Raw genomic sequence first — 23191 nt, forward strand, 5'->3', positions numbered from 1 at the left:
TGCCCAGCGCCCTCCTTACCCCACGGCTGTCTTCTTCAGCTTGGCACAGAGCAGCACGTCGGTGAAGAGGAACACGTGCCGCAGCTTCCGCGAGCCCTCCGACAGCTCCACCAGGAAGCCATCCTTGATAAGCTGCCGGGTCTGTGGGCCAGAGGGGCTGCCATGAGGGCAGGCAGGGAGCAAAGGCCAGCAATCCATGGGGAAAGGCCGACAATCCTGTCCCTCTCTGTGCCTCAGCCACCAGGAGCATGGGAAGGTCCATGTCCTCTATGCTTAATAAAGCACCAGCAAGCAGCAAGGACCAGGTAGAGCCCTAATCTTGTACCTGGAACTGTATCTGGAGGAGCTTCTCCAACTCCTACCCAGGCACTAAAGAGCTCTTCAGGGCAGAGACACCAGCCAGGGGCTGGCAGAGGGCTCAGCCCTCACCCTGTGCCCACCCCACAGGCTCACCTCGCCCTTGGGGGTGGTGACCGCTGTCCTCCGGGGGTCGATGTCCTCATTGATGCTGGAGAGGAAGTTCTGGGAGATGCGGAGGGCGTCCTGGAGCAGGGGGTAGTCAGGGTGGTCAGCGGGGGTGTGCTTGAGGAGGTCCTGGAGGGAGACGGGCACAGGTTAGCAGCTCGAAATCAGCCAGCCTGGAGACCCCTCATCAGCACTCCCACAGCTGTAGGGCAGCAGAGACAGAGCCCCCCACCACCCCTGGGGGACTGGTGTGACACTCACGTGCAGGACGAGGGTGCTCCGTGTCACCCGGTCGATGGGTTTGTACAGCAGCGCTGAGGGAGAGACAAAGTGTCAGCAGCCACCTGTGGCTGGAGCCCTGGCCCCTCTCCCACCTTCACAGACAGCACAGGGGCAAGGAGGGGAGCCCAGATGCCCAGAGAGCCCCCCTGGTCTGCACAGAGCCCTGGGTGACCATCTGAGATCTGTCCTGCACAGCTGGACAACCGTGGTAGTGGCAGGAGCAGGGGGGAGCCAGCACTGCCACAGCCCCGTGTCCTGCTGTGCTGGGGACATCAGGAGCCACAGCCAGGCTGGTGTGCGGCCATGGGCCCTGGGGACAGCATGTCCCACCACACCTGTGGCAGCACAGGACTGGGACAGCCCTCTGGAGGGCAGGGCCTCCCCCGAGGGCTGCAGCCACTCTTGCTGTGGCTGTGGAGCGGAAGAGCCGTTCCTCACCCTCAGCAGCTTTTTCAGTTTCCCTTTTGGCTCAGCGCTGGGTCCCGTCCCTCACCAAGCTCTGCCACCCCTGTACCCACCTCTCTGCACCACCCCAGCCAGCCCTGGGTGCAAAGGGGGCCCAGGCTGCTCCAGCAGCAGCAAAACCTACAGAGAACACGGGGTCCAAGGCTTCAGCCCCACACCCCTGCCCCATGGCCCTGCCTGCAGCCCCCACTGACTGCCTGTGAGGCTCCACCCAGGGCAGAGAGCAGAGCAACCCACACACAACCACACACAGGGGGTACAGACAGCCCCTTCTCCTGCCACACACCCTCCCAGCAGGAAACAGCCCCAGAGGCTCTTCAGAGGCACATTTCAGTGGAAGCAGACAGACCCTTCTCCTCCTCCCCACCTCTTTGGGCAGGCAAAGGCACAGAGCCCACTCACAGTGCTGCTCCCCGTGCCTGGCCACATTCATGTCTCCCCAGGCTGCTTCCAGCCTCTGGGGTTTCCCTCCACTTTGGAGCACTTCCCCAAACTGCCAGGGCTGAGAGCAGACAGATTTCATGCCATGGGAGAGAAGGAAAAGCTGCCACCTCCTCACGCTGGGCTGACTCGTGGGGGTTCCCATCCCTGGGATCCCAGAGGTGCTGCCCCATGGCACCCAGTCCTGAGACAGGGTGAGCAGGGGGTCTCTGTTCAGGAGGTGACAATGCCAGGCTGAACCCCAAACAGAGGCTGCACCCCCACGGCTCCATGCCAGAGGCTAAAACAAGAGCCCTGCTCCCTGTGACAGCCAGCAAGAACCCTGCTCTGGGATAAAGGTGACAGGCAGGGTGCCCCCCCTTTTCCACCATCCTAGACCCACAGGAAGGATGGATCCTCCTACTGCCATCACCACAGGCACACGCAGAGGGGAGCCCCTGGAGTGTGGGGGGGGGGGTTCCCAGCACAACAGGGGAGCAAGGGGCTCCTTGTGCCCACAATCCTGCCAGCTTGGCACCCACGGGCAGCACAGGCAGGGATGCCCAGTGCCTCTCCTCCCAGCCACGCAGAGCTGGACACTGCAGCCCCACGACGCTGGGGCAAACGGGGACCCCTCCCCATCACCACCCACACAGCGCAGCCCGGCACGAGGGGGTCCCCCAGCCCAGGATCCCCCTGCCCAGCCCGGCTCCCTCTGTCCCATCACCGGCACGAGCCCGTGCCCGGCGGGGACAGCGAGCGCGTGGCTGCGTGCGCCGGAGCCAAGATGATTCAACCGAGCCTGGAACAAAGACGCTCCCAACTTCAGCCTGCAGAGCACGACGCAGCCTCCACACCCCCGCCCCCGGCACGGACCCCGCTGCCCAGCGGCACCCCCAGCCCCCCTCGCCTCACCGTAGGTGCAGTTACAGCAGAGCCGGACGATGACGAGGATTTCCATGGCAGCCCCGTCTGCGCGCAGCCATCGCTGCCGCCCCGCACGGCTCCCGGCACCGCCGCGGGCGGGGAGGAGCGCTGGGCAGGGGCTGGGGGGCTGCCGCACGCCCCCCGCATCCCAAAGAGCCGCGATTCCCCCCGTCCCCGCCGGCTCCAGGCGCACAAAGGGCTCGGTAATTCACCCACGCCGGTCCCCCGCACACAAAAGGCTGCGTCCCCCTCCCCGCGCCCGCCGTACCCTCCATGGTGACGGACGTGTGGCTCTCCTTGGAGTCCTTGGGGCCCTTCACCTTCAGCTCCTAGGGAGGGAAAGGGCCATCAGCACAGCCCGCGGGGCTGGGGTGGGGGGAAGGTCAAGGCTCAAGGTCATGGGGTCCCCCCCACCCTTCCTGCACCCCCTGCCCCAGCCTGGCCGGGCTGGAGGCCACACACGGGTGCTGGGTGAAGGAGTGTGGGCTCCTGCCCGGCTGGGAGCAGCTCTGGCTGTGCCCAGCAGCTGGGACATGGTGGTGATGCCACCGAGCTGGACAGGAGCAGGGGGCCCAGGCTGTAGCCATGGAGGTCCCCGTTTCTGAAGGGGATCCAGGCACGGAGCTCCAGGCAGCAGGAGATGAGCCACAGGTGCCCACCAACACTGCACGGGGTGGTGACAGCACAGGCTGAGCCCAGCCTGAGCTTGCACATGGTGGGGACAATCTTGCAATGCCCAAAAACCACAGCCCTCCAGCAGAGCCCCCAGTGGCCCAGCCCTTGGGGACAGTCCCTGAAAGTCCCCAGGGCAGGGAGAGCATCTCCACGGGGCAGACACTGTCAGCTCAGCCACCAGGACAGTGTTCTCTGCCCTGTGCAGGACACAGCCCGGGCACAGCCCTGCCGCCCTGGCACAGCCCCATGCCAGCTTACCTCCGAGATCTTCTGGAACTGGTAGTTGCTCTGGCTGCACTTCTCTGCTGTCTCCAATGCGATTTTGTAGTTATCCACAAAGGCCTTGTAGACCCCCAGCTGGCTGGCCTGTGGGGAGTGGGGGTTAGCCAGGCACCAGCAGGGTGCTGAAGCCCCCCACAGCACCCAAGGGGTCAGGCAGCCCTTGAGGTGACACTGCCCAGAGCTGTCCCCTCCTGGCAGGACACTCAGCCAGCTGGGGGTCACGTGCTTGGCTCCTGCTCAGGGCAGGATGGTGGAGCTCCTGCCCAGCCCGTGCTTCCATAAACCTCCAAAATCCAGCTGAGAGATAACAAGTGCCTGGACAGCAGAAGCTGAAGCTACAGCCCTTCAACCTGGCCTCTCCTTCTCCTCTCCCCTGCACGGTCATGGCATCCATGGGCACAGCCCCTGTGGGCATCACAACTCCAAACTCATCACAACTCCAGCCCTTCTCCTCTTCCAAGTGGAGCAAGACCCAGGGAAGGTGCATACCAGCTTCTGGAAGAGGTGGCCCATGGTGACATTGCTGTCCCACTGCTGCACCTTCGGGCACAGGCTGTCGTAGAACTCCTTGTGGATCTCATAGATATCCTGGATTTTGTAGAAAATGGTCTCGATCTGCTGGAGGGTGAGGACAGGCTGCGACGTGGTGGCCGTGGCCTTCAGTGGCTTCATGGGCTGCCAGAGAAGGGAGAGTTTGAGATGAGGGCCAAGAGGAGAACGCTGGGGATGAGCAGGATCTGAGCTGGCAGTGAGGGCTGCCTGGGACAGATGGGTCAAGGCTGGCAGCTGCACCAGGGGCACTCCAGGCTCGTGCATCCTCGGACTTCCCCGCAGCGGCGGTGACCCCGTGTTGTGCAACAGCGTCTCGCCGTGAAGGTCAGCGAGTCCACAGCAGGAAGCAGGGCTATAAATATGTCCCCAGCAGGGACATGGGCAGCAGGGGAGGTGAGATGGGGGTAGCCAGAGCAAAGCTGGCCCTGGTGTGGCTTCTGGAGCTTTGCTGCCACTCAGGCTGACGTGGCTGGGGGAAGCCACCCAGGAAAAATTACTCCATCCATCCATCCATCCATCCATCCATCCATCCATCCATCCATCCATCCATCCCTCCATCCATCCATCCATGCATCCATCCCTGGAGGGGCTGTGCTCACCAACAGGAGGGCCTCCAGCTGGTTGATGTAGATCTCCTCGCTGGCCAGGAAACCAGAGAGCACCAACTTCCGCATCTCCAGGCCTTTGCCAGCCTCCCGCTCGCCCTGAGGAACACAGCAAGGAGCCTGGCTGAGCCAGAGAGCGGCACAGGAGGAGACCCCTCACCCACCAGCCCATTCCTGGCATCCCCACATGGGCTCATATCCCTGCCAGTGCCGGGGAAGCTCCGTGGCAAGGCGTGGGCATGTGCCCGATGGGCAGCAGAGCCCGTCTGGAGCCAGCTGGGAAAGCCACGAGCTGCTCTGGCTCCTCTCCCCTCCCTGCTCCGGGCTGGCCACGAGCCCGGTGCCGCTGGCAGCGCTCCAGGATGGCGCACGGCATGGCAGGACTCTCCCAGGGCAGAGTCCAGAGACGCCCAGTGAAGTCATGCTTGGCGCTGCATGGGCTCCCACGTGATGCAGCACCACCCTTTCCCTCGGCTGAGGCTTCCCTTGGGAAGTGCCACCCCAGCGGGCACTGCCCACTGGCACTGGGGCACGTCCCAGCACCCAGGTCTGCTGCAGCACTGGTGTTCCTGTGGTGTGACCCTCATGGCAGGGAGATGGCCGGGCTGGGGGGGCTCTGGGACCCTCAGCGAGGCTCTGCCAGTGCCCAGGCAAGGACACCCCAGCCCCTGGACCATCCTTGGTCACACCTTGGCCTCTCCTCTTAAAAATCACACTTGAGGACCAGGCTTTGCTACCCAGACAGGGGCCAAGCAGGGCCATGGGGGCAACACTCTGGGCCACTCAGGATGGTTTGTGGGGGACATTGGTCGTGTCTCACCTCTGCCCATGCCAGCCCTGGCTGTTGTGCCAGGGGACAATAGCACAACAATAGCCATTGTGCTGCAAATGCAGCAAATACCTGGGGGGCACAGCCCCAAGGTGAGGATCATGGCTGAGGATCAGCATCTCTCTGCCCCACTCTGGTGTCCATCAGCCAGCCCTGGGCGCTGCTGTGACAAGCAGAGTGTGCACCCTGCCAGGCTGCCCCACTCAGGCTGGCCCACGGTGACCAGCGCAGCAGGAGGGTGCGCGGGGGGGCCACTTTTATTCACTAGGAGCTCGTGGGCTCTTTGCCACAGATTAGTCACGGGCTCTTCCTGCTTCCCCAGCCTGGGCCCTGCGCAGGAGCTCAGGAGATAAGGGGCCCACCCACGCTCGGGGCCCACGCAGCCCACGGGAACGATGTCAGCTGGACCCCCGTGACCCAGAGCAGTGACTCTTGTGGCTGCCCCACGCAGGAGACCCCAGGAGGAGCAGGGCCAGAGCCCTCTTCCAGCACCCAGGCACCCTGGCAGGGTGGGCGTGAGAAGGAGGTTGAGCTGCACCTGCCAGCACAGGGGTCTCCCCTGGGCCACCCCCCAGCTCTGTTTTGGGACTGTTTAGGGGTTTCTGGTGGCTGAGTGTGGTCAGAGTGTAAAACAAGCCCCTTCCTGAGCATCCGGTGCCAGCTCTGCTGAGCCCTGCAGCTCCCACCCCGCAGCACGTGGGGCTCTGCTCCCCCCTGGAAGGACAGCTGGGGGTGACCCCACTCTGAGCCCTCCACACCTGGAGCCTGGCACAGCCCTGGCACAGGCAGTCCTGGGGGGTGGTGGGGCCGCAGTGATGCTCCCGCTGCTCCCAGCTCTGCCTCCCGCCAGCACCCACCCCAGGAGCTGTTCCAACAGCTGGGCATCACCAGCACCAGCCCCCTGTCCCCACACCCACTGCCCAGCACGGGAGCAGGGTCCCCCCGCTGCCCACCTTGTCGCCGGCCGAAAACGGAGACACGGGGCTGGTGGGGGTTCCTGGCTCAGAGTCATCTTCATCCTCCAGCACTTTATCCAGGTACCCTATGGCCTCCTCTTCCTCCTCCATGGCCGGCCGGGCAGCGGGGGGCAGAGGGGACCCCGCAAGGCTCCGGGCGAGGGGCTCAGGCGGCCGGGCCGTCCCAGCCTGACTCAGCTCTGGACGCCGGCCACCAGCGCGGGATGAAAGGAGCCATTATGGGATCCCCGCTGCTCCAGCCTGACCCAGCTCCGGCCTCCCGGTCCCCGGCGGCCCGGGCGCCCCCGGCGCGGCTGCTGAGCCGCCTGCGAGCGGCTCCGGGCTCGGCAGCGCTGCGAGCGCGGCGCCAGCCCCGCTCCCGGCCGGCTCCGCTCGGCCCCGGGGCCGCGGGCGCTGCAGGGGCCGCTGCCCGGCCCCAGCCCAGCCCCAGCCCAGCCCCAGCCCCAGCTCAGCCCCGGCTCAGCCCCGGCCCCAGCCGGCCCCGCCGCTCCGCCCTGCGCTCCACAGGAAATGCTCGGCCGGCGATGGAGGTGGGGCTGCTCCGCCGCCGCAGCCGCCCCTGGTCAGGGCTGGGGCGAGCGGCAGCCGCCTTCCCCGGCTGGCTTTCCCAAGGTGGGTCCGGCAAGAGCTGCGGGGAGGGGTCCCCTGCCAGCCCCGCCGGCAGTGGGAGAGCATCCCTTCTGTTGTAGCCCTCTGGACCCCCGTGACCCGTGGGAAGGCACGGCCGGACCACGGGGATGGCCACCAGCGAGAAGTGACCCTGCAGGGCAGCAGCATCACCAGGTGCCACAGGGACACCCGGCTGTGCAGTGACTCTGCAGGGCAGCAGCATCACCAGGTGCCACAGAGGGACTCGGCTGTGCAGTGACCCTGCAGGGCAGCAGCATCACCAGGTGCCACAGGGACACCCGGCTGTGCAGTGACCCTGGATGGCAGCAGCATCACCAGGGGCCACAGGGGGACCCGGCTGTGCAGTGACCCCGGAGGGCAGCAGCATCCCCAGGTGCCACACGGGCACCTGGCTGTGCGCCCCCCGAAGGTACCAGAGCTCCCCCTGCCCCAGAGGGGACTGGTGGCAGTGTCACAGAGCTGAGCACACACAAACCCGCCGCACATCCCGCAGGGACCAGCGGCACCTCCCCGGGACATGGGGACAGCAGCACTGCTGCCATGCTGGGGAGGGACACTGTGGGCCTTGGGAAAGCAGGCAAGAGCAGGCTGGAGGAGGGGACAGCAATGCAAGAGCTGTTTCAGCAGTTTCCCCAGGGCTCCTCAGAAGCAAAAGGGGAACCAGTGGCTGCATGTGCTCTGCCCGCAGGAGCCATCTCTTCTCCCTGCACCCATCTGAGCCTGCAACAAACTCCTGCTGTGAGATGTGGGCAGGGACACAGGGACTTTCCAGAGCCGTGTCCAGCTCTGTGTCCATGCCACAGCTCAGCCTTTGCACCACAACCCTGCCCAGCATGGCCAGGTCCCCAGAGTGGGGAATGGTCCCTGTGCAGGGGAATGTCCACAGTGCCAAACCCAGCAGTAGCCAAGCAGGGGCTGGGAAACCAACTCCACACCACGACCACATCCCACTGTGGGATGGGGAGGGGTGAGATGTGTCTGCACGCAGCAGTCACAGCCCCAGACATGGATACAGCTGCCCCAGGAGCCTGCAAGATGAGCTGTCCCACCAGAAAGCTCCTCAAACCAGCCCTCTCAAAGGCAGTGCCACCAGTCCTGCCTCACTGGAGGAGAGCAATGGGCTGAACCTGGCACCCTGTGCCACCAGCCACACAAGCTCAAGCCCGTGCCCCTCGCAGGGCTGGACACACTGTGCTGGTATTGGAGGGAGCTCTGCCAAGCCCCAGCACAAGCAGCTCCAGATAAAGAGAGGGAGGCAGAGCTGGCACCGGGCTCCAACACTTCCCAATCCTGTTTGTCACAACCAAGTCATCGTCCCTGCCTGGGCCCAGACCCAGCGTGCCCCCCCAGCCCTCAGGGACACCCCTCTGCCAGCATCTCCTGTCCCCCAGAGCCACCCTCTGCTGTCCCTGCTGCCCCCGGGGTCGGAGCCCCACACCGAGTGTCAGGGCTGGGGTGGAAGGGCTGTGCTGGGGGGACAGGGACCCCGAAGCCCGAGGGGTTTGGGACACCGGGAGGCGGTGGCAGAGGGCAGCACCCTGCTCTCCCTCCCCAGGGGCGCTGGGACGATGCTGCGCAGGGCGACCCTGGGGAGGAAGCCACACCTCTCTCTCTTCTGCCTCAGCATCCGGGTCAGGAGCTTAACTCTTTCCATGACAAAAATAAAACTTCACTCTTCCCGGCCCGGGCAGCGGCAGCGCCGAGGGATCCCGCAGCCCGTGCGGTTCTCCCCGCACTAACCCCGAGGGGCCAAGGGGCCTGCCCGGCCCCCACCGCTCCCGGGCTTTATGGAAACTTCCAATCTGGAAAAAAATCCACTTTTTCCCCTTTGGATCCTACCCCGCAGCTCTCCGGGCATTCCTCCTCTTTGGGAAAACCAGAGCGCTTCCCAAGGGCGCGCTGCGAACAGCAGGGGTTACATTTAAGCGAGGGGGGGCACCTTGTGTCCCCACCCCTGCTGGTGGCTGGTCCCCGAGTGCCACTAGATGGAGCCGGCAGCCCGGCGGAGCCGCTGCGCCCTGTCCCCAAGGGCTCCCGGGGCTGGGGACCCGGCAACTCCGCACTTCCAGCACTCCCGGGACAGCCCATCCCCTCCCGGCTCTGTCCCACGGGCACAGCACCCCCGAGCTGCCGCTCCCCGGAGCCCAGACTGCAGAAATGGGGCTGCCGGGCACAGTCCCCCGGGTGACAGCGGCTGCAGAGCCCCACAAACCCCGCTGGCAGCCGAGCCGGACACGCAGAGCCCCGACCCCCGCACCTACCCCTGTGCCGAGGCCATCGGCGGGCGTGGGTGACACACCGTCCCCGCTCTCCTGGCCGCGGGCGCTGAGCTGGGGGGACATAGTGGGCGACTCATCGATGTAGGGCATGGTTTCCGAGCCCTCCGGCAGCGCCTTGGGCTCCTCGTTGCCCTCGGCGTCGTACTCGTCCGCGCCATAGTTGAAGTCTGCCGGGGCGAGAGAGGGTGGCCGTGAGCATCCCGGCACGGCTCGGGGACACCGCGTGGCACCGAGGCCACCCGGCCCGGCCTGTGGTGGGCAGCTGACCCCAGGGCCAGGGCCACTCCCGGACAGCCCAGCCCAGCCCCGCCGCGCTGCCTGCTCCGCCGAGCAGGCGAGGAGACATCGCGCATCACACCGAGCATCCCCGGCCCCGCGGGCACCCTCCGCTCGACACACTTCCCTATATTTGAATAATTAACGGGACCGAGGGGCCCGGCGGGCTCGTCTGCGCAGGGACAGCTGCTCTGCCAGACGCTCCAGCCCCATGCAAGTGGCTGTGCCCTGCCTGGGCCACCATCCCTGTGCCATCCCCGGGGACAGGCGAGCTGGGCTGGCAGCCACGGCCGCCGTCCTCCCTGCTTGCCCATGCCCACACTCTGAGAGCTGGAAATGCGTGCCAGGATCACAGCACGGAGGGCAGTGCCACCCCCCCGGCAGAAGGGCTCCGTTCCCTCCCCGATGGGGACGGAGGGGGGCTGCATTCCCAGCGCAGGATGAGGCCCCCACTCCCCAGAACATCACCCATTTTTGGTGCCCCACGCTGACCCACAGCCCCCCATCACCCAAGGCTGGGGGGAAGGCATTTTGGGGAGACAGAGCCCCAGGAGGGAGGCGGGGGGGGTCTGCAGCGGGGCCCTGGGGCGCAGCGGGATCCGGGGTACATCCCAACCCGTTACCATGGGAACGGCAGCGGCTCGGCGGCGGCGGGAAGAGGTGGCTGCAGCAGCCCCGAGATGCTGACAAAGGGGAGGGGGAAGGGAGCCCGGCTGCGGCAGGGCCGGCCGTGGGGTGCACCCAGCTCCCCCCAGCCCGTGTTTGCGGCCAGGAGCCCCTCGGCAGCGCCCAGAGGGGCCGGGGGCTCATCCAACACCCCCACCTCGCTCCCCTCCCTTCCAGCAGCCCCATGGATGCCTGCAAACCACATCCCCACAGGCTTCCTGGGCACAGGCACTGGGGAGACCCCGGCTGAGACCCCAGCTGACAAGCTGGCCACAACGGGGTGCACTGGGGTCAGAGCAGCCACCCCCACACCGCTGCCACTCCATGTCCCCACGGCCCTGCCCATCCTGGACAAGGACTCCCCTGGCTCCCACCAACACCGCTCAGCACATTAATATTACATCCTGCTTCCTAGGGAAAGTGGATAAATCTTTAAATCAAAGAGCATTGTAAAGCATGCTCAGGCCAGGAGCCCTGCCAGGCCAGTGGGGAGGGATGGGGAGTCCCAACCTGCACCTGAGGGGGCTTGGAGGAGAGCTGTGACATGGCCAGATGCACCCCATCTCTGCCAGGACACCACAGCTCCACCAAGACCTTACTTCTTCAGCAATTAGCTGATAACAGTCCCTCAGAGGCTGTGGGGTCACCATCAGTGGGACACCACAGCCACCTTCAACCCAGGAGCTGACTGGATTGCCCCCCCATAACACCCCTTGGTCCTCAGCTTGCAGGAAAAAAGGATCCCTGGCTCTAACCTGCCCCTATTCCTCATGGTGGGGTGTCCATCGTCTCTCCTGCCCTGGACAGGTCCCAGCTGTGATGCTTCCAGAACCATCCAGGAGCATGGCAGCAGAAGGTTCATCAGCACTGGTGTCCCCCATGGTGGCCACTCCCCAGGACACCCACCCCACTGAACCCCCCTGAGCCCCCTCAACCAGGGACTGTCCCCAGAGCAACCCCAGACTCTCCCCAAGCTCCTTTTCCCAGGTGGGGTCTAAGGGGGAGCCAAGGCAGCAGAGAGGAGCCAGAGCTGATGGTCCCCAGCAGCTCAGAGGCCACCACAGCCAAGGTCTGCAGCTCCAGGCTTAACCACAGGGACACCCAGAGTGGCACTGTCACTGTGGCAGTGCTGGCAACCCCGGGGGGCTGGCTCAGCATCTGAGTAATGAGGAGCACAGCGTTAATGAGGCAGCTGGGGACGCTGGGAGGTGACACCTGCAGCAGCGCAGGGAAGGTGGCCTGGAGAGGGAAGGGATGCAGGGATGCAGGGATGGCCTGGCTCTGCTGGTAGCAGTTGGAGCAGATCTACATCCCAGCCCAGACCTGGGGATGGGATCTACAGGCAGCCCCCAAGGAGAGGGACCCTGCACTGGCCCCAGGACAGAGCCATGTCCCCACGGCTCCAGCTGTGCCCCCCGAGGCTGTGCAGCATTTGAGGGGCCTCACCCGGGGAGCCTGGGCACAGGAACCTCCCCAGCAACCCCAGGAACTGCTACAGGGAGGGGACCAAGCACCACCAAGCAGCCAGGACAGGCAAGGGAGACACTGATGGGCAAGGGGACACAGAGAGGTTGTCCCCTGCGTCTCCCTGCCTGTGGAGTGCTTGTGCCACCCAGGCAGCCCAAACCCAGCGTCTCCCTCCCTCCTCCCCCACAGCTGCATTGCCCCTGCAGCCTGTTCTGTGCCCGTGCCAAAACCCAGTGCTATTTTTGCTCCCGATTTTTAGCAGCAGTGGAAATCCTCCTGCTGCACCCCAGGCATGGAGATGGAGGGCAGGGAGGAAGCCTGGCCCAGGGGAGCCACTCTGGGGGGCAAGGACACCCCAGCCTGAATCAGCCTTGTAGCCCCAACCCCACAGACAGCCCCAGAGCTGGACCCAAGCCCACGCTGCACCAAGGGATGCTGTCACCATCAGGGCAGAGGCCCTGTGAGCTGGCACATGGCCCCAGCAGGGCGACAGGGCCAGGAACACATCCCCATGAGGAAAATGTTTTTTGCTCTTCCCAGGCTGACCCAGGCTACTGCCAGCACGATGGTCCCCCTTGGGGAGCTCAGCCAAGGGCAACAGCACAGTCACAGCAGCTCAGGGTGGCAATTCCAGCTGGACACGTGCTGTTCCCTGACACCCTGGCACTGTGTGGGCACGGCCCAATGCTCACCCATTCCATCCCACTTCCAAGAAAAGCCCAGCATCCACACAGAGCCTGTGAGATTTTGGGGAAACGCCACGGTTTCCCTGTGCCTGGGTGAGAATTCACCATGACAACACAGATGTGTGAGCTGGCCTCGGACCTGCTCCGTGGGCCTCTGCTAAAGGGGTGGCTCAACCAACAGCATCTCCTCCACACCACCACTGCCTTGCCCAGTGTGATGATGGAGGCTGGACCCTGCCCTGCATCCCCCAAAACGTGGGCATGCCAAGCAGCCTCCCCCACGCCCTGGGGAGGGCAGCTGGAGCAGGATTTGGGATGGCAGAGCCAAGGCTTTGCAGAGATGCTGTGGTGGGAAGGAGGGTGCAGAGGCTGGGGCTGGATGTGGCCCCTGGGCTCCAGCACAAACACCTGCACAGCCCCCGGGGCTGGAGGTGGCCTCTGGCTGTGGACATCAGAGGCTTCGGGCTGGAAAACCTGGGGAAGGGGCTCAGCCCTACACAACGTGCCCCTTGGCGGCCCCTGCTCCCTCTAGGGCATGCCAGATGCCAGATCCATGCATGGAGCATGCTCGGGAGCATCCCACCTTCCCACGCAGCCGTGCAAACCTCGCTGCCCCACCAGCACCAGGCTCCGAGCCCAACGCTGCCCCCAAACCCCACCCCGAGCTGCCCACGCAGCTCAGCGCTGCCCCAAAATAACAACGGGGACCCTGTCACCGACACCCCGCATCCCCTGGCCACGCAGCCGAGCCGAGACATCTGCCACTGGACCAGGAGCGGCTCCGGGCTCACTCCTCGCTGCCACCCGTCCGTGCATCGGGGGGTTCGCAGCCCCGGCTGCCGCAGGACGCCCCCGGCCCCGCCGGCTGCCAGCCCCCGGTACCGGCAGCGCGTTGCCACAGCACCGGCACCGCGCCTGGAGCGCTGCGAGCCCCGCGGAGGGAGGCGGGCAGGGAGAGGTGCGATGGGACCCGTGGCCAAAAACCACCCCCGTGCCCAAAGCCCCCCGCGGGCAGCGCCGGCTGTCGGGAATGATCCGCTCCAGCCCCAGCGAGCCCCCCGCGCCGGGGCCGCCGCCACCCCCGGAGCAGACAGCGGGTCCCCGGAGCCTGGCGGATGCCGGACCGACCCCGGCCAGCGCCGTGCTGCCACCAGGGCAGGCGGGATGCTCACGGAGGGGAGCACAACCCCCTGCCAGCACCGCCAGCCCCCGCCCGGGCTCGGCATGCCACCAGGGCAGGTGGGATGCTCACGGTGGGGAGCACCAGCCCCTGCATCGCCAGCCCCTGCCCGGGCTGTCCGCACAGCATCCCTGATCCCACAGCATCCCTGATCCCACAGCATCCCTGATCCCACAGCATCCCCGATCCCACAGCATCCCTGATCCCACAGCATCCCCGATCCCACAGCATCCCCGATCCCACAGCATCCCTGATCCCACAGCATCCCCGATCCCACAGCATTCCCGATCCCACAGCATCCCTGCCCAGCGCGACGCAGCGTTACACAACAGGTAGGGGCGACCCAGCCCCTCGCCCCGCTCGCCCCCCCGCCAGCCCGGGCCACGTACTGCTGTAGAGAGTGTCGATCCAGGAGAGGCGAGGCAGGCCGCGGTGGCTCAGCGGCTCCATGCTCGCAGGGCTGTGCCGGCGCTCAGCCCGCTCTCATCTCACAACAAAGGCGGCGGGCGCGGGCGGGAGGCGGGGGCCGCGGGCCCGGGCGGGGGCTGGATGGCAGAGCCGGACACGGCTCCTGCCCGGGCACACGGCCGCGCTTCTGCCAAGGGTGCCCGGGGAAGGAGGTGCCGCCTGGCAATGGCAGCGCGTCCCGCCTCCCGCCCCTGCCTCGCCGGGGGGAGCCGAGCTCGGCGTCCCCCCGCACGCAGCCACGCCGACCCTCCGCAGGGGTCTGGGCACTGGCGAGGAGGAGGAGGACAAGGAGGGGATGGCGGTGGCACAGCAGCATGTGTGGCTTCCCCCCACGGCCACCCCAAGGAGAGCGGGGGGAAAGGGGGGAGCTGGCTCCATCACCCCCTCCAGCACAGCCTCACCTCCTTGTGTGACCTGGGGATGCTGTGCCCGCTTCACAGCAAAACCTCCCCAGCCCCTCAAGTCGCTACGGCTGAAGGACACGGGCTCTTCTGAGCCCTGCTCCCCCTGGTTCTGGGAACCAAGGCCTGCAGGAGCCGGGAGCAGCTCTGCCCCACGCAACCGCGGCTGGCAGAGCAGGACGTGGGCAAGCAGGGGTTAAACCGCCCTCCCCAGCTGCATGTAGCCAAAGGAAACACGAAGTGCCAGAGTCATCAACCCCAATATGTCAGGGCGCCAGCCAAGCGTTCAAGTGCAAAGAGTGCCCTGGTTCAGCCTGTGCCGGCACCGCTGCCCCGTCCGGGCAGTGCGGGCACCATCCCCGGGCAGTGCGGGCACCATCCCCGGGCAGTGCGGGCACCATCCCCGGGCAGTGAGACACCATCCCCCGGCAGTGAGACACCATCCCCGGGCAGTGCGGGCACCATCCCCGGGCAGTGTGGGCACCATCCCCCGGCAGTGAGACACCATCCCCGGGCAGTGCGGGCACCATCTCCGGGCAGTGAGGGCACCATCCCCGGGCAGTGCGGGCACCATCCCCCGGCAGTGAGACACCATCCCCGGGCAGTGCGGGCACCATCCCCGGGCAGTGCGGGCACCATCCCCGGGCAGTGAGACACCATCCCCGGGCAGTGCGGGCACCATCCCCCGGGCAGTGAGACACCATCCCCGGGCAGTGCGGGCACCATCCCCCGGGCAGTGAGACACCATCCCCCGGCCCCGTCCTGCCCCCGGGGCTCGGTGTGGCCAAGAACCAGAGCGGGCACCGCGGCCAGTGGGAGCCGGGCAGGAGGGATGATGCTCTGCCGGGTACACGGGGAAGACAGAGTATCAAGTGCCAGGATGGGGGTGGGAGACCAGAGGGGACCCTGCCGGGCACTGCCACCACCTGATTGCCGCTCACAGGGATGCCCATGACAGGCTGGGATGCAGCGTTTTGGGGAGCACAGCAATGCCAGAGCTGTGGTTCAGCATGGCTGGAGCACAGGGAGCCACTGGCACCTGGCACCCAGGATGAGGAGCCGCTGCTGCCCCCAGCACAGCCCTGCCTGCCTGGGGCTGCATGCAGCCCTGGCATGGCAAGGACACCCTGCACCCTGTGAGTCAGGGGCACAGGGTGCAGCCCTACAGCTGCCATCTCCCACCTCCCCCTGCCCCATCCCAGGTACTTCGGGGAGCTGAGACTCCCAAGACATTAGCACAGGCAGTGCCCAAGGGTGGCCACGCTGTCACAGCCTTTGCTGCTGTCCCTCCCCCGCCGACTCCCCCATCCACTCCTGCTTTGGCTCCAGCTGAGCATGTCCTCACTTTGCCCCTTCATGGATGGAGAGCTTCCTCCACTCTCCGCAGCAAACCCCACACCCCTGCAGCCCCCAGAGCCCGAGGCTGAGCCAGGAAGGTGATGGTGGTTCAGCTGAGAGCATCAGCCTTGCTCATGGCAGGAAACCACAGTCTGCTGATGCCCTGGGGAGCCCTGCAGCAGCACCAGCACAAATGCAGCTGCTCACCCTCAGCACGGTGGCTGCAGAGCCGCGGGGGCAGCAGGCAGCTGTGTTTCCATGCACAGCTCCCTGCATGCAGGCACATTTTTCCACATTTTTCCCTCAGCCAGACACACTTCCTGGCCACTCCCGCCCGCGGCACCAGCCTCTCCATGCCCCCTTTGCACATCTTTATCCAACACAGGGCATGAGCTGAGCGCTTGGATGAGCTGCCAGACCTCCTGGAGCCTTCCCCGGGCTGACACCACACGGCAGGTCCTGGCAGTGCCACGGCCAGGAGGACCAGGCAGGCAAGTTCACCACAGCTGGGTGAGCGTCCTGGGAAGGCCAAGCCAGGCCCACCCTGTGCTGCACCCCTAACCCAGGGGGGTGGCCTCGCACAGCCCACACTAACCAGCCCCACCAAACTCCTGGGTGATATTTTTAGTTTGGTTTTCATATTCTTTTCACCTTCACAAAAAAAACAACAACAACAAAACCTCAAAACCAGCACAGCAGCTGAACCTCCCTCCTCTCCCTGTGGCTGGGGGGGAGCACCCACCCCCACCCTGGCACCCATGGGTGACAGAGACCAGTCCTGGGTGAGGAGATGCTGCCAACCACGTTCCCAACGCCCGCCACCCGCCCCCAGCTCCAGCTGGGAGCATCCCTGCGGCAAGAGCCGAGCTCCACCATCCCTCCCCAGCAGCAGCCAGCCCTGCACAGCCTGCCTGGTGTCTGGCTGTCTGCCTGGCATCTGCCCAGCCCCTGCCCGCCAGCCCACGCGTCGCTATTTCTGGGCTCTTGTGCAAGAGTCCTCCAGTCGCAGCCACAGGAGCTGCAGCAGCCCCTGGGCTTGCCAGAGCTGGGCAAGGGCTGCTGCTGGGCACCCAGGGCTGCTGCTGGGCACCCAGGGCTGCTGCTGGGCACCCAGGGCTGCTGCTGGGCACCCAGAGAACAGCTCCAGAGCCACCTGCAGCTCCAGCACTGGGGGTGTTTTCCCACAGGAAGGGTGGAATTGGGAGAGTGAGGATGGGGAGCACCATGCAAGTGGTTAAAGAAGCCAAGGGCTGGAAGAGCAGCCAGAGAGCTTTGGTTTGGGAGAGGGAAAACCTGGAGCCATGGCAGGAACACCTGCAGAGCCTGGGGCTGAGGTGGGAGATGCCAGAGGAGAGCCTGGCTTCCCCAGCTCCTCCATGCCTGCTCTGCTGGGCTCTCAGGAGGTCCAGGCTCTCCCCTTGCCAGAGGTTGCAGAGAGGGAAGAGAGGAATAAATGAAAATGTTTCCAGCCTCGCTGCCAAGGAGCACAGCAGGCCCTCAGTCCAGCACTGAACTTCTCTTCCAGTATTGCTTCCCAGTGGAACTGAAACCCTGAGGTCTGTGCTGCACTCGCTGGGGCACAGCTCAGAGGGGCCTGGGGAACAGGGAGGTCACTGGGAGCATCCTGCCCCCAGGGCAGTGCCAGGCAGGGTGCCAGAGGAGGGCAGAAACCTGGCAAAGCAGCACTGCCCCAGCCTCTCAAAATACCAGATGGAGAAGGAATGAAAGGTGGAGGGTGGTCAGAAAAAACCTTTCACTTCAGGTAGCCTGGGCCAGTTTGGCACTGTGGTTCTCTCTGGAGGGAGGCAGCTGTGGCTGTGTGTGCCACAGCCCCCACTGCTCCTTCCCCCCAGCCCTGGTGCTGAGCTGGCTGGGCCAGGTCTGCTCCCCAGCACAGGAGCTGAGGAGGAGGAGGAGGAGGAAGAGGAGGAGGTGTTGGTTCACAGCCTTGGAACAAAAAAAATCACCCGTGGAACAAAAACTGTCCGTGGCAGAAAGCCCCATCCCAGCACAAAGGTCTTCCTATCTGCCAGATCTCCAAACAATTCCTGAACTTTGCAGCTGGGACTTATCTGGAGGCAGATCTGCAGGAGTGCTCTGGGATTCTGCTTGGGCTGGCCAGGCTCGCTCAGGCTGCAGCCAAGGGAGCCAAGGAGAGCTGCTGCTGATCCACACAGCCAGTTATCCTGCTTAGCAAACACTGACCAAGTCATGTGGGGTGGGAAAGCCAAGCCTGCTCCAAGAGGTCTCTTGGGGATGGGGTGAGTTCTGTGTGTTCCCTCGGGCTGGCTCCTGGCCACTGCTCCAGGTGACCTCAGTGGGAGGAAAATCCAGCAATGCCACGAACCAAGGGGACACAGGTGACACATTCTGGGGTGGATGGACACCGAGTGAGCTGCCCTGGCCAGCCCAGGCTCCTTTCTCTAACCCAGGAGAGTATGAATTCCCTGCCAGCACAGAGCAAAGCCTCTCCCTGTGATCACCACTGCAGGGCTGGCCACAGCAGACAGCACCCAGCAGAAGACAGAGCAGAGCCATCCACTGGGATCCCAGCTGAGGGCAGGAGGGGAGGAGGAACCCGAGGAACAAAGAGCCCCGCTGCACAGAAGTGTCTTCCCAGGGAAACAGAAAGAAAACAAACCCCAACCAGATTTCAGTAGCTTTACAATGCAAATGTATTCAGGCCCCGCAGGGCGCTTCTGGCTCTATCCAGACACCTAATGAGGATTTCTTGCCTGCCCTGCTGCTGCCATTGCTTCTGCCTGGGGATCACCCACAACCAGGCACTGTGAGCCTGGGGGCCAGCTCCCTGCTGCAGTGCTCGTCCCCATGGTGGCACAGCCCGTGGCACTGCTGGCACTGAAGGGCAAACTCCATCCCCAGCACCACCACCCAGCCCTGGGGGAGCTGGGGGAGCTCAGCATCGGCTCTGCCCCAAACTGTGGGGGCCAAAACCCAGCCAGTGGGACTGTGCCCAGCTGGCAGAACACAGGGTGCTGCACCCAGACCTCCTCCTCCTGCAGGGGGGATGTTGGCATCCCTGTGCTGATGAGAGCAGCACCACTCTGTGCCAGGGGAGTACCCCTGCCCAGAGACACACACAGGGACTCCCAGCCCTCTGTGCACCCACCCTGCTTCTCTGCAGGGCCCTGGCACCTGGAAGGGCTGCTTCCTCATCCAGAAGATGCAGCTGCTGCCATGGTGGTGCCCACAGGCAGAGCTGATCACATTTTCCCCTCTGCTCTTGCAGCTCCTTACAAGCCCTTCACTACTTGCCCATCACAGGGCAAACTCCAACAAGCAGCACTTACTGCTCTCACTTAAAGCTTTAAACTCCAACTCTTCTGCTCAAAGGCTTTTCAGCCTCATAAACTTTACATTTATTTATGATCTTCTTTAACAGTGACAACCTGTTCGAGAGTTAACCCTGCAGTCCCCATCTCAGGCAGCATTGCTCTCTGAGGAAGCAGCCTGCCATCACTCAGGGGCTGCTGTCACAGTGCCACCAGGGGGGTTTGTGCAGAGAAATCACCTCCCCAAATGCTGTCGGGCCCCAGAGCAGATGGAGACAGTTCAAAGGTCCCCAGCAGGCACGAAAACACACACACACACACACACAGTGGTTTTGCCCTTGCCTGAGCAGTTAAAATTAAACACTGAGACTCTGCCTGGCCAGAGGAGGAACTTCCAGGCGCTTCAGAGCCAAAGAAGCACTTTCTAACAATGGGGAAATATAACAAAGTAAAAATTTAGAAACGAAATACAAGGATACAGAGGTGGTAGGTGGGCTCTCGGGGAGACACAACTGCCCCCACTGCACCTCCCTGGTTTGGCGCCAAGATCCCATCCAGGTGCTAAAGGAGGGGAGGTGGATGCACAGACCATGCAACATTTCTCCTTCCCTGGGCTGTGGAATCACCATTCCCTCCCCTCCTGCACACCATGACCTGCCCCAGGCAGAGTGAGATGCACCAGGACAAACTCCAGACTTTGCTCACTATTTTCCGTTCTGCTTCTGCAGAATATTCCAAGAAAGGGACAAGGAAGCAGCAGGGTCCAAGTGCAGCTTGGGACAGCAGGACAGAGCTGGCCCATCACGTCCACAGCTGCAGGGAGTTTTTCTGGGACAGACAGAGGTGCCACTTTTGCAGCAGCAGCAGCAGAAGATGGAAGCAGGGATGGAGTAACAAGAACAAGCCCTGACTTTACCCAAATCATGTCAGGAGCCCCCAGCACGACATCCATGCCAATCCAGCCCCCATCTGGGCATGCAGGGGTGAGGTGGCCAATGCTCCAGAACTCCAGATGCCCCAGGGTCCCCTCCCCACTTCAGCCCTCTGCTGCACACCCTGACACCGCCGCCCTTCTGTGCTCACCACCCTCGGAGGCAGGACCCTGCTGCTGCCAGCAGCTCCTCCCCATTCCCAAGGTACCAGTGAAGGCAGTGCAGAGGAGTGAGGAGAAGAGCCCACGTGACTCCAGAATCTTTCCTTGAGAGAAACTGTAATTCCAGCTAAACAGAGGCCTGGGGATTCACTTACAGCACATCTCACAGCCGCAGCATCCTGCCAGCTCACGCCACCGTGGACCACTCCAGCTATGCCAACACTCCCCCCCCCAGAGCTCACATTTCTGGGGTGTAGGGCGCTGCATAGGGCAGCTCAGAGGCTCCCAAACCCCACAGCCTTCCAGAGGAGCTTCAGCTCCATGGCAAAGCCTGCCTCTTTCTCTGCTTCCCAAGTTCAAAGCAAGGAAACCCAGCACTGAGTTGCTTCCAGCTCTGCGCTACCCGGCTGCCGGGCACAAAGCATCTCCACCATTCCTCACCACGTCCTCCTCAGCCACCAGCACCACCTCCTGCTCAGCTCACCCTCTCCAGGCTGGCACCAACCCACAGCCCTCCATCCCTTCCCTGGCAAACAGGAGGAGGTGGAAGCAGCAGCCAGCCCCAGCGCCGCTGCACCCGGCACCGCGCGCTCGGCCGCGAGGCCAGCTGGGTGTGTAGCCACAGGGACAGGTGACAGCCCAGATGAGGGGAATTTCAGCCCTTTCCACGCTTCGTTTTGAGCCATCTGCTCGCTGACGCTCAGATTCTGTTGGTCCCAGGAGAGCTGGCACGGGCGTTATCTCAGATGCCAGGATCGTGTGTCTGGCTGCCACACGTGCCGCTCCCGCGCGATAGCCGCAGACGGGCATCTTGCAGATTTCCTCCCTTTAAATCTGATTAATCACAAGCTACTTAAAGGAAAACACTGTGTTTCCCTGGTAATTCCCATAAAGATGGTATTCAACACTCCTCTTGCTGTCCAGAGGGTGTTTCTCAAAGTTGATACAGCTGGGGACTGACTGCATTCAGCCACAGCCACAGCACCACTAAGCTCCAAAATTCACATTAAAATCCTGAGGGACCCAGGCAGAGCAGCACTAAACGGGTTACACACCACCAGAGTGCTGGCAGGAGAAGCAAACAGCACCACAATCATGAATTTTCAACTGCATCTGAAACATAGAGAAGTGAGAGGAAAACAACAGGAGCACCGGGTAAACCACTGTCCATGAAAGGGGGATCCAGGAACAACCACACACCTCTTACTGCACTCTCAAATTGTGCTCTTAAATGTCAGCCCAGGCAGTGCACACAGGGGCCCTTATAACGCCCAACAAAGAAAATGCTGATGCCTGGGAAAGGCTCAGGACAGGCTCAGGACAGGGCTGGGGAGGGCTGAGCCCAGCCGTGTCACGGGGCAAGGAGCCAGACACTCAGCAGAGGGGATGCTTCCTCCTCTGATGAGTGATGGAGCTGCTGACCCTGAGGAAGATCCATTTAGGGGAGGAGGAAGAGGAGGAGGAGGAGGAGGAAGAGGCCACATTCAACCACAGCTGATGCAACCTTGGACTTCAAAGTCTTGCCAAAAGTCTCACCCCCCCAGCTGCAAAGGGTGGTGCAGGGCTGGACCCCTCCAAGTGGTGAAGCCAGGCCCCTCAGGGGCTTGTGCTGTGCTTCAGGAAAGCCCCTTTAACATCACCCACCAAGCTGAGAGCAGCCTTGCACCATCCTGGCTTTGGAAACATCCAGGAGCATAACCCAGACACAAACCAAACACAGGTTTGAGTGTAAATCAGAAAGATTTGTGCTTGGTCACTCTGATGCACTTGAGCCACTTCAGGCACAGAGCAGCTCTCCAAGAACCACAGCCCGTGCCTGCTGCTGGGAGCTGGAGAGGGGCTTGGGGCAAATAACACTATCCTCAATCCACCAGCATTCCCCAGCTCCTTGTTCCTGGCTGCAGGGCTGGGCACAGGCTCTCAGGGCTGGCTGGAGAGCAGGACAAGCACTCACACGTGCAGCCTGGCACAGCACAGTGACAGCACCGAGAGCAGCCACGTACTTTGGACATTTCACCTCCAGGCAGCTCAGGAAGGTGAAGTGGAAACTTCCTCCAGCGCTGCAGACTAATGCAATAAATACAAATGAACTAAATATTAAGCATAATTTGACATCAGAGCACTTGCTCTCCAGGCAATCTTAAACCAGCACCATACAGCCTTGAGGGGGAACCACCACCCCAAACAATCAAGAACAAAATTAACTCAAGTCAGCTGTGGAATTAGCAGCATTAAAAGTGACATTCCCTAGCTGCCAGGACTGTGTTTGAACCGGGTTTAATGCTGATGCAATAACAACTTCCAGGCCGCTGGAAGTAGGACAGTGTGACGGCAGACAGCGCTAGCTGCCTGTGCCTCCAGTGCCACCACACAGCCAGGCACTTGCGATATAACACTGTCCTCAATCCACCTAGGAAAACGCCCCGGGACATGTCACCACCCCGGCATGCTTCTGCTTTAGGGCCTCCAGGACTTCCCCCCGGAGGTCACGGGTGTCACCTGAGCAGAGGTGTTCCCGGCAGCCAGGTCACGCCGCCGGGAGGAAGTGACTCCTGTGCTGTGTCCCAGCCCCAGGGGGGCTCGTGGGCCACCGGCCCGTCACCGAGAGCCAGCTCAGGGCACTGCCAGCCACCCTCCGTCCCTGCGCACCCAAGGATGGGGCCTGGGCACGGGATGTCGCTGGGAGTGGGACAGGGAGGACACAGGGCTTGGGGTGACCTTAGTGCTTGGCCAGGCACTGCACAAGGGCTGGCATCAGCTGCCCGATGGGGACGGCAAAAGGACTTTGGGCATTCCCTACGATGTTTCGGCACGGGGCGCTCCTGGCTGCGTGCTGGGCACACGCTGGGGCTGCCGTGCCGAGTCACAGCACCAGGATGGCACAGGGGCTCGGGGTTGCCTCCACCCGCGGCACGGCACGGCACGGCACGGCGCG

General features: G+C 63.7%; 1 protein-coding gene across 3 annotated transcripts in view; it reads right to left on the reverse strand.

The window, feature by feature from the left end:
• The window catches only part of ABR (ABR activator of RhoGEF and GTPase), a 38033-nt gene that overhangs the window by 14396 nt on the left and 446 nt on the right, over positions 1 to 23191 (reverse strand). Inside the window, exons 1-9 of one of the 3 annotated variants that reach the window (XM_064394586.1) lie at positions 14053 to 14323; positions 9371 to 9555; positions 4668 to 4772; positions 4006 to 4191; positions 3493 to 3600; positions 2828 to 2888; positions 727 to 779; positions 454 to 594; positions 20 to 141 (exon numbers count right to left, since the gene is read on the reverse strand). In XM_064394586.1, coding sequence (XP_064250656.1) covers positions 20 to 141; positions 454 to 594; positions 727 to 779; positions 2828 to 2888; positions 3493 to 3600; positions 4006 to 4191; positions 4668 to 4772; positions 9371 to 9555; positions 14053 to 14113 — 1022 coding nt within the window. In that variant the 5' untranslated portion in view covers positions 14114 to 14323. Of the gene's footprint in view, positions 1 to 19; positions 142 to 453; positions 595 to 726; positions 780 to 2827; positions 2889 to 3492; positions 3601 to 4005; positions 4192 to 4667; positions 4773 to 6455; positions 6671 to 9370; positions 9556 to 14052; positions 14324 to 23191 lie in introns of those variants that run through there. The other 2 variants (XM_064394585.1, XM_064394587.1) reach the window with 2 other exon arrangements.

The sequence above is a fragment of the Passer domesticus genome, chromosome 19 (genome assembly GCF_036417665.1).
Source record: "Passer domesticus isolate bPasDom1 chromosome 19, bPasDom1.hap1, whole genome shotgun sequence".
NCBI classification, from domain to species: Eukaryota; Metazoa; Chordata; class Aves; order Passeriformes; family Passeridae; genus Passer; species Passer domesticus.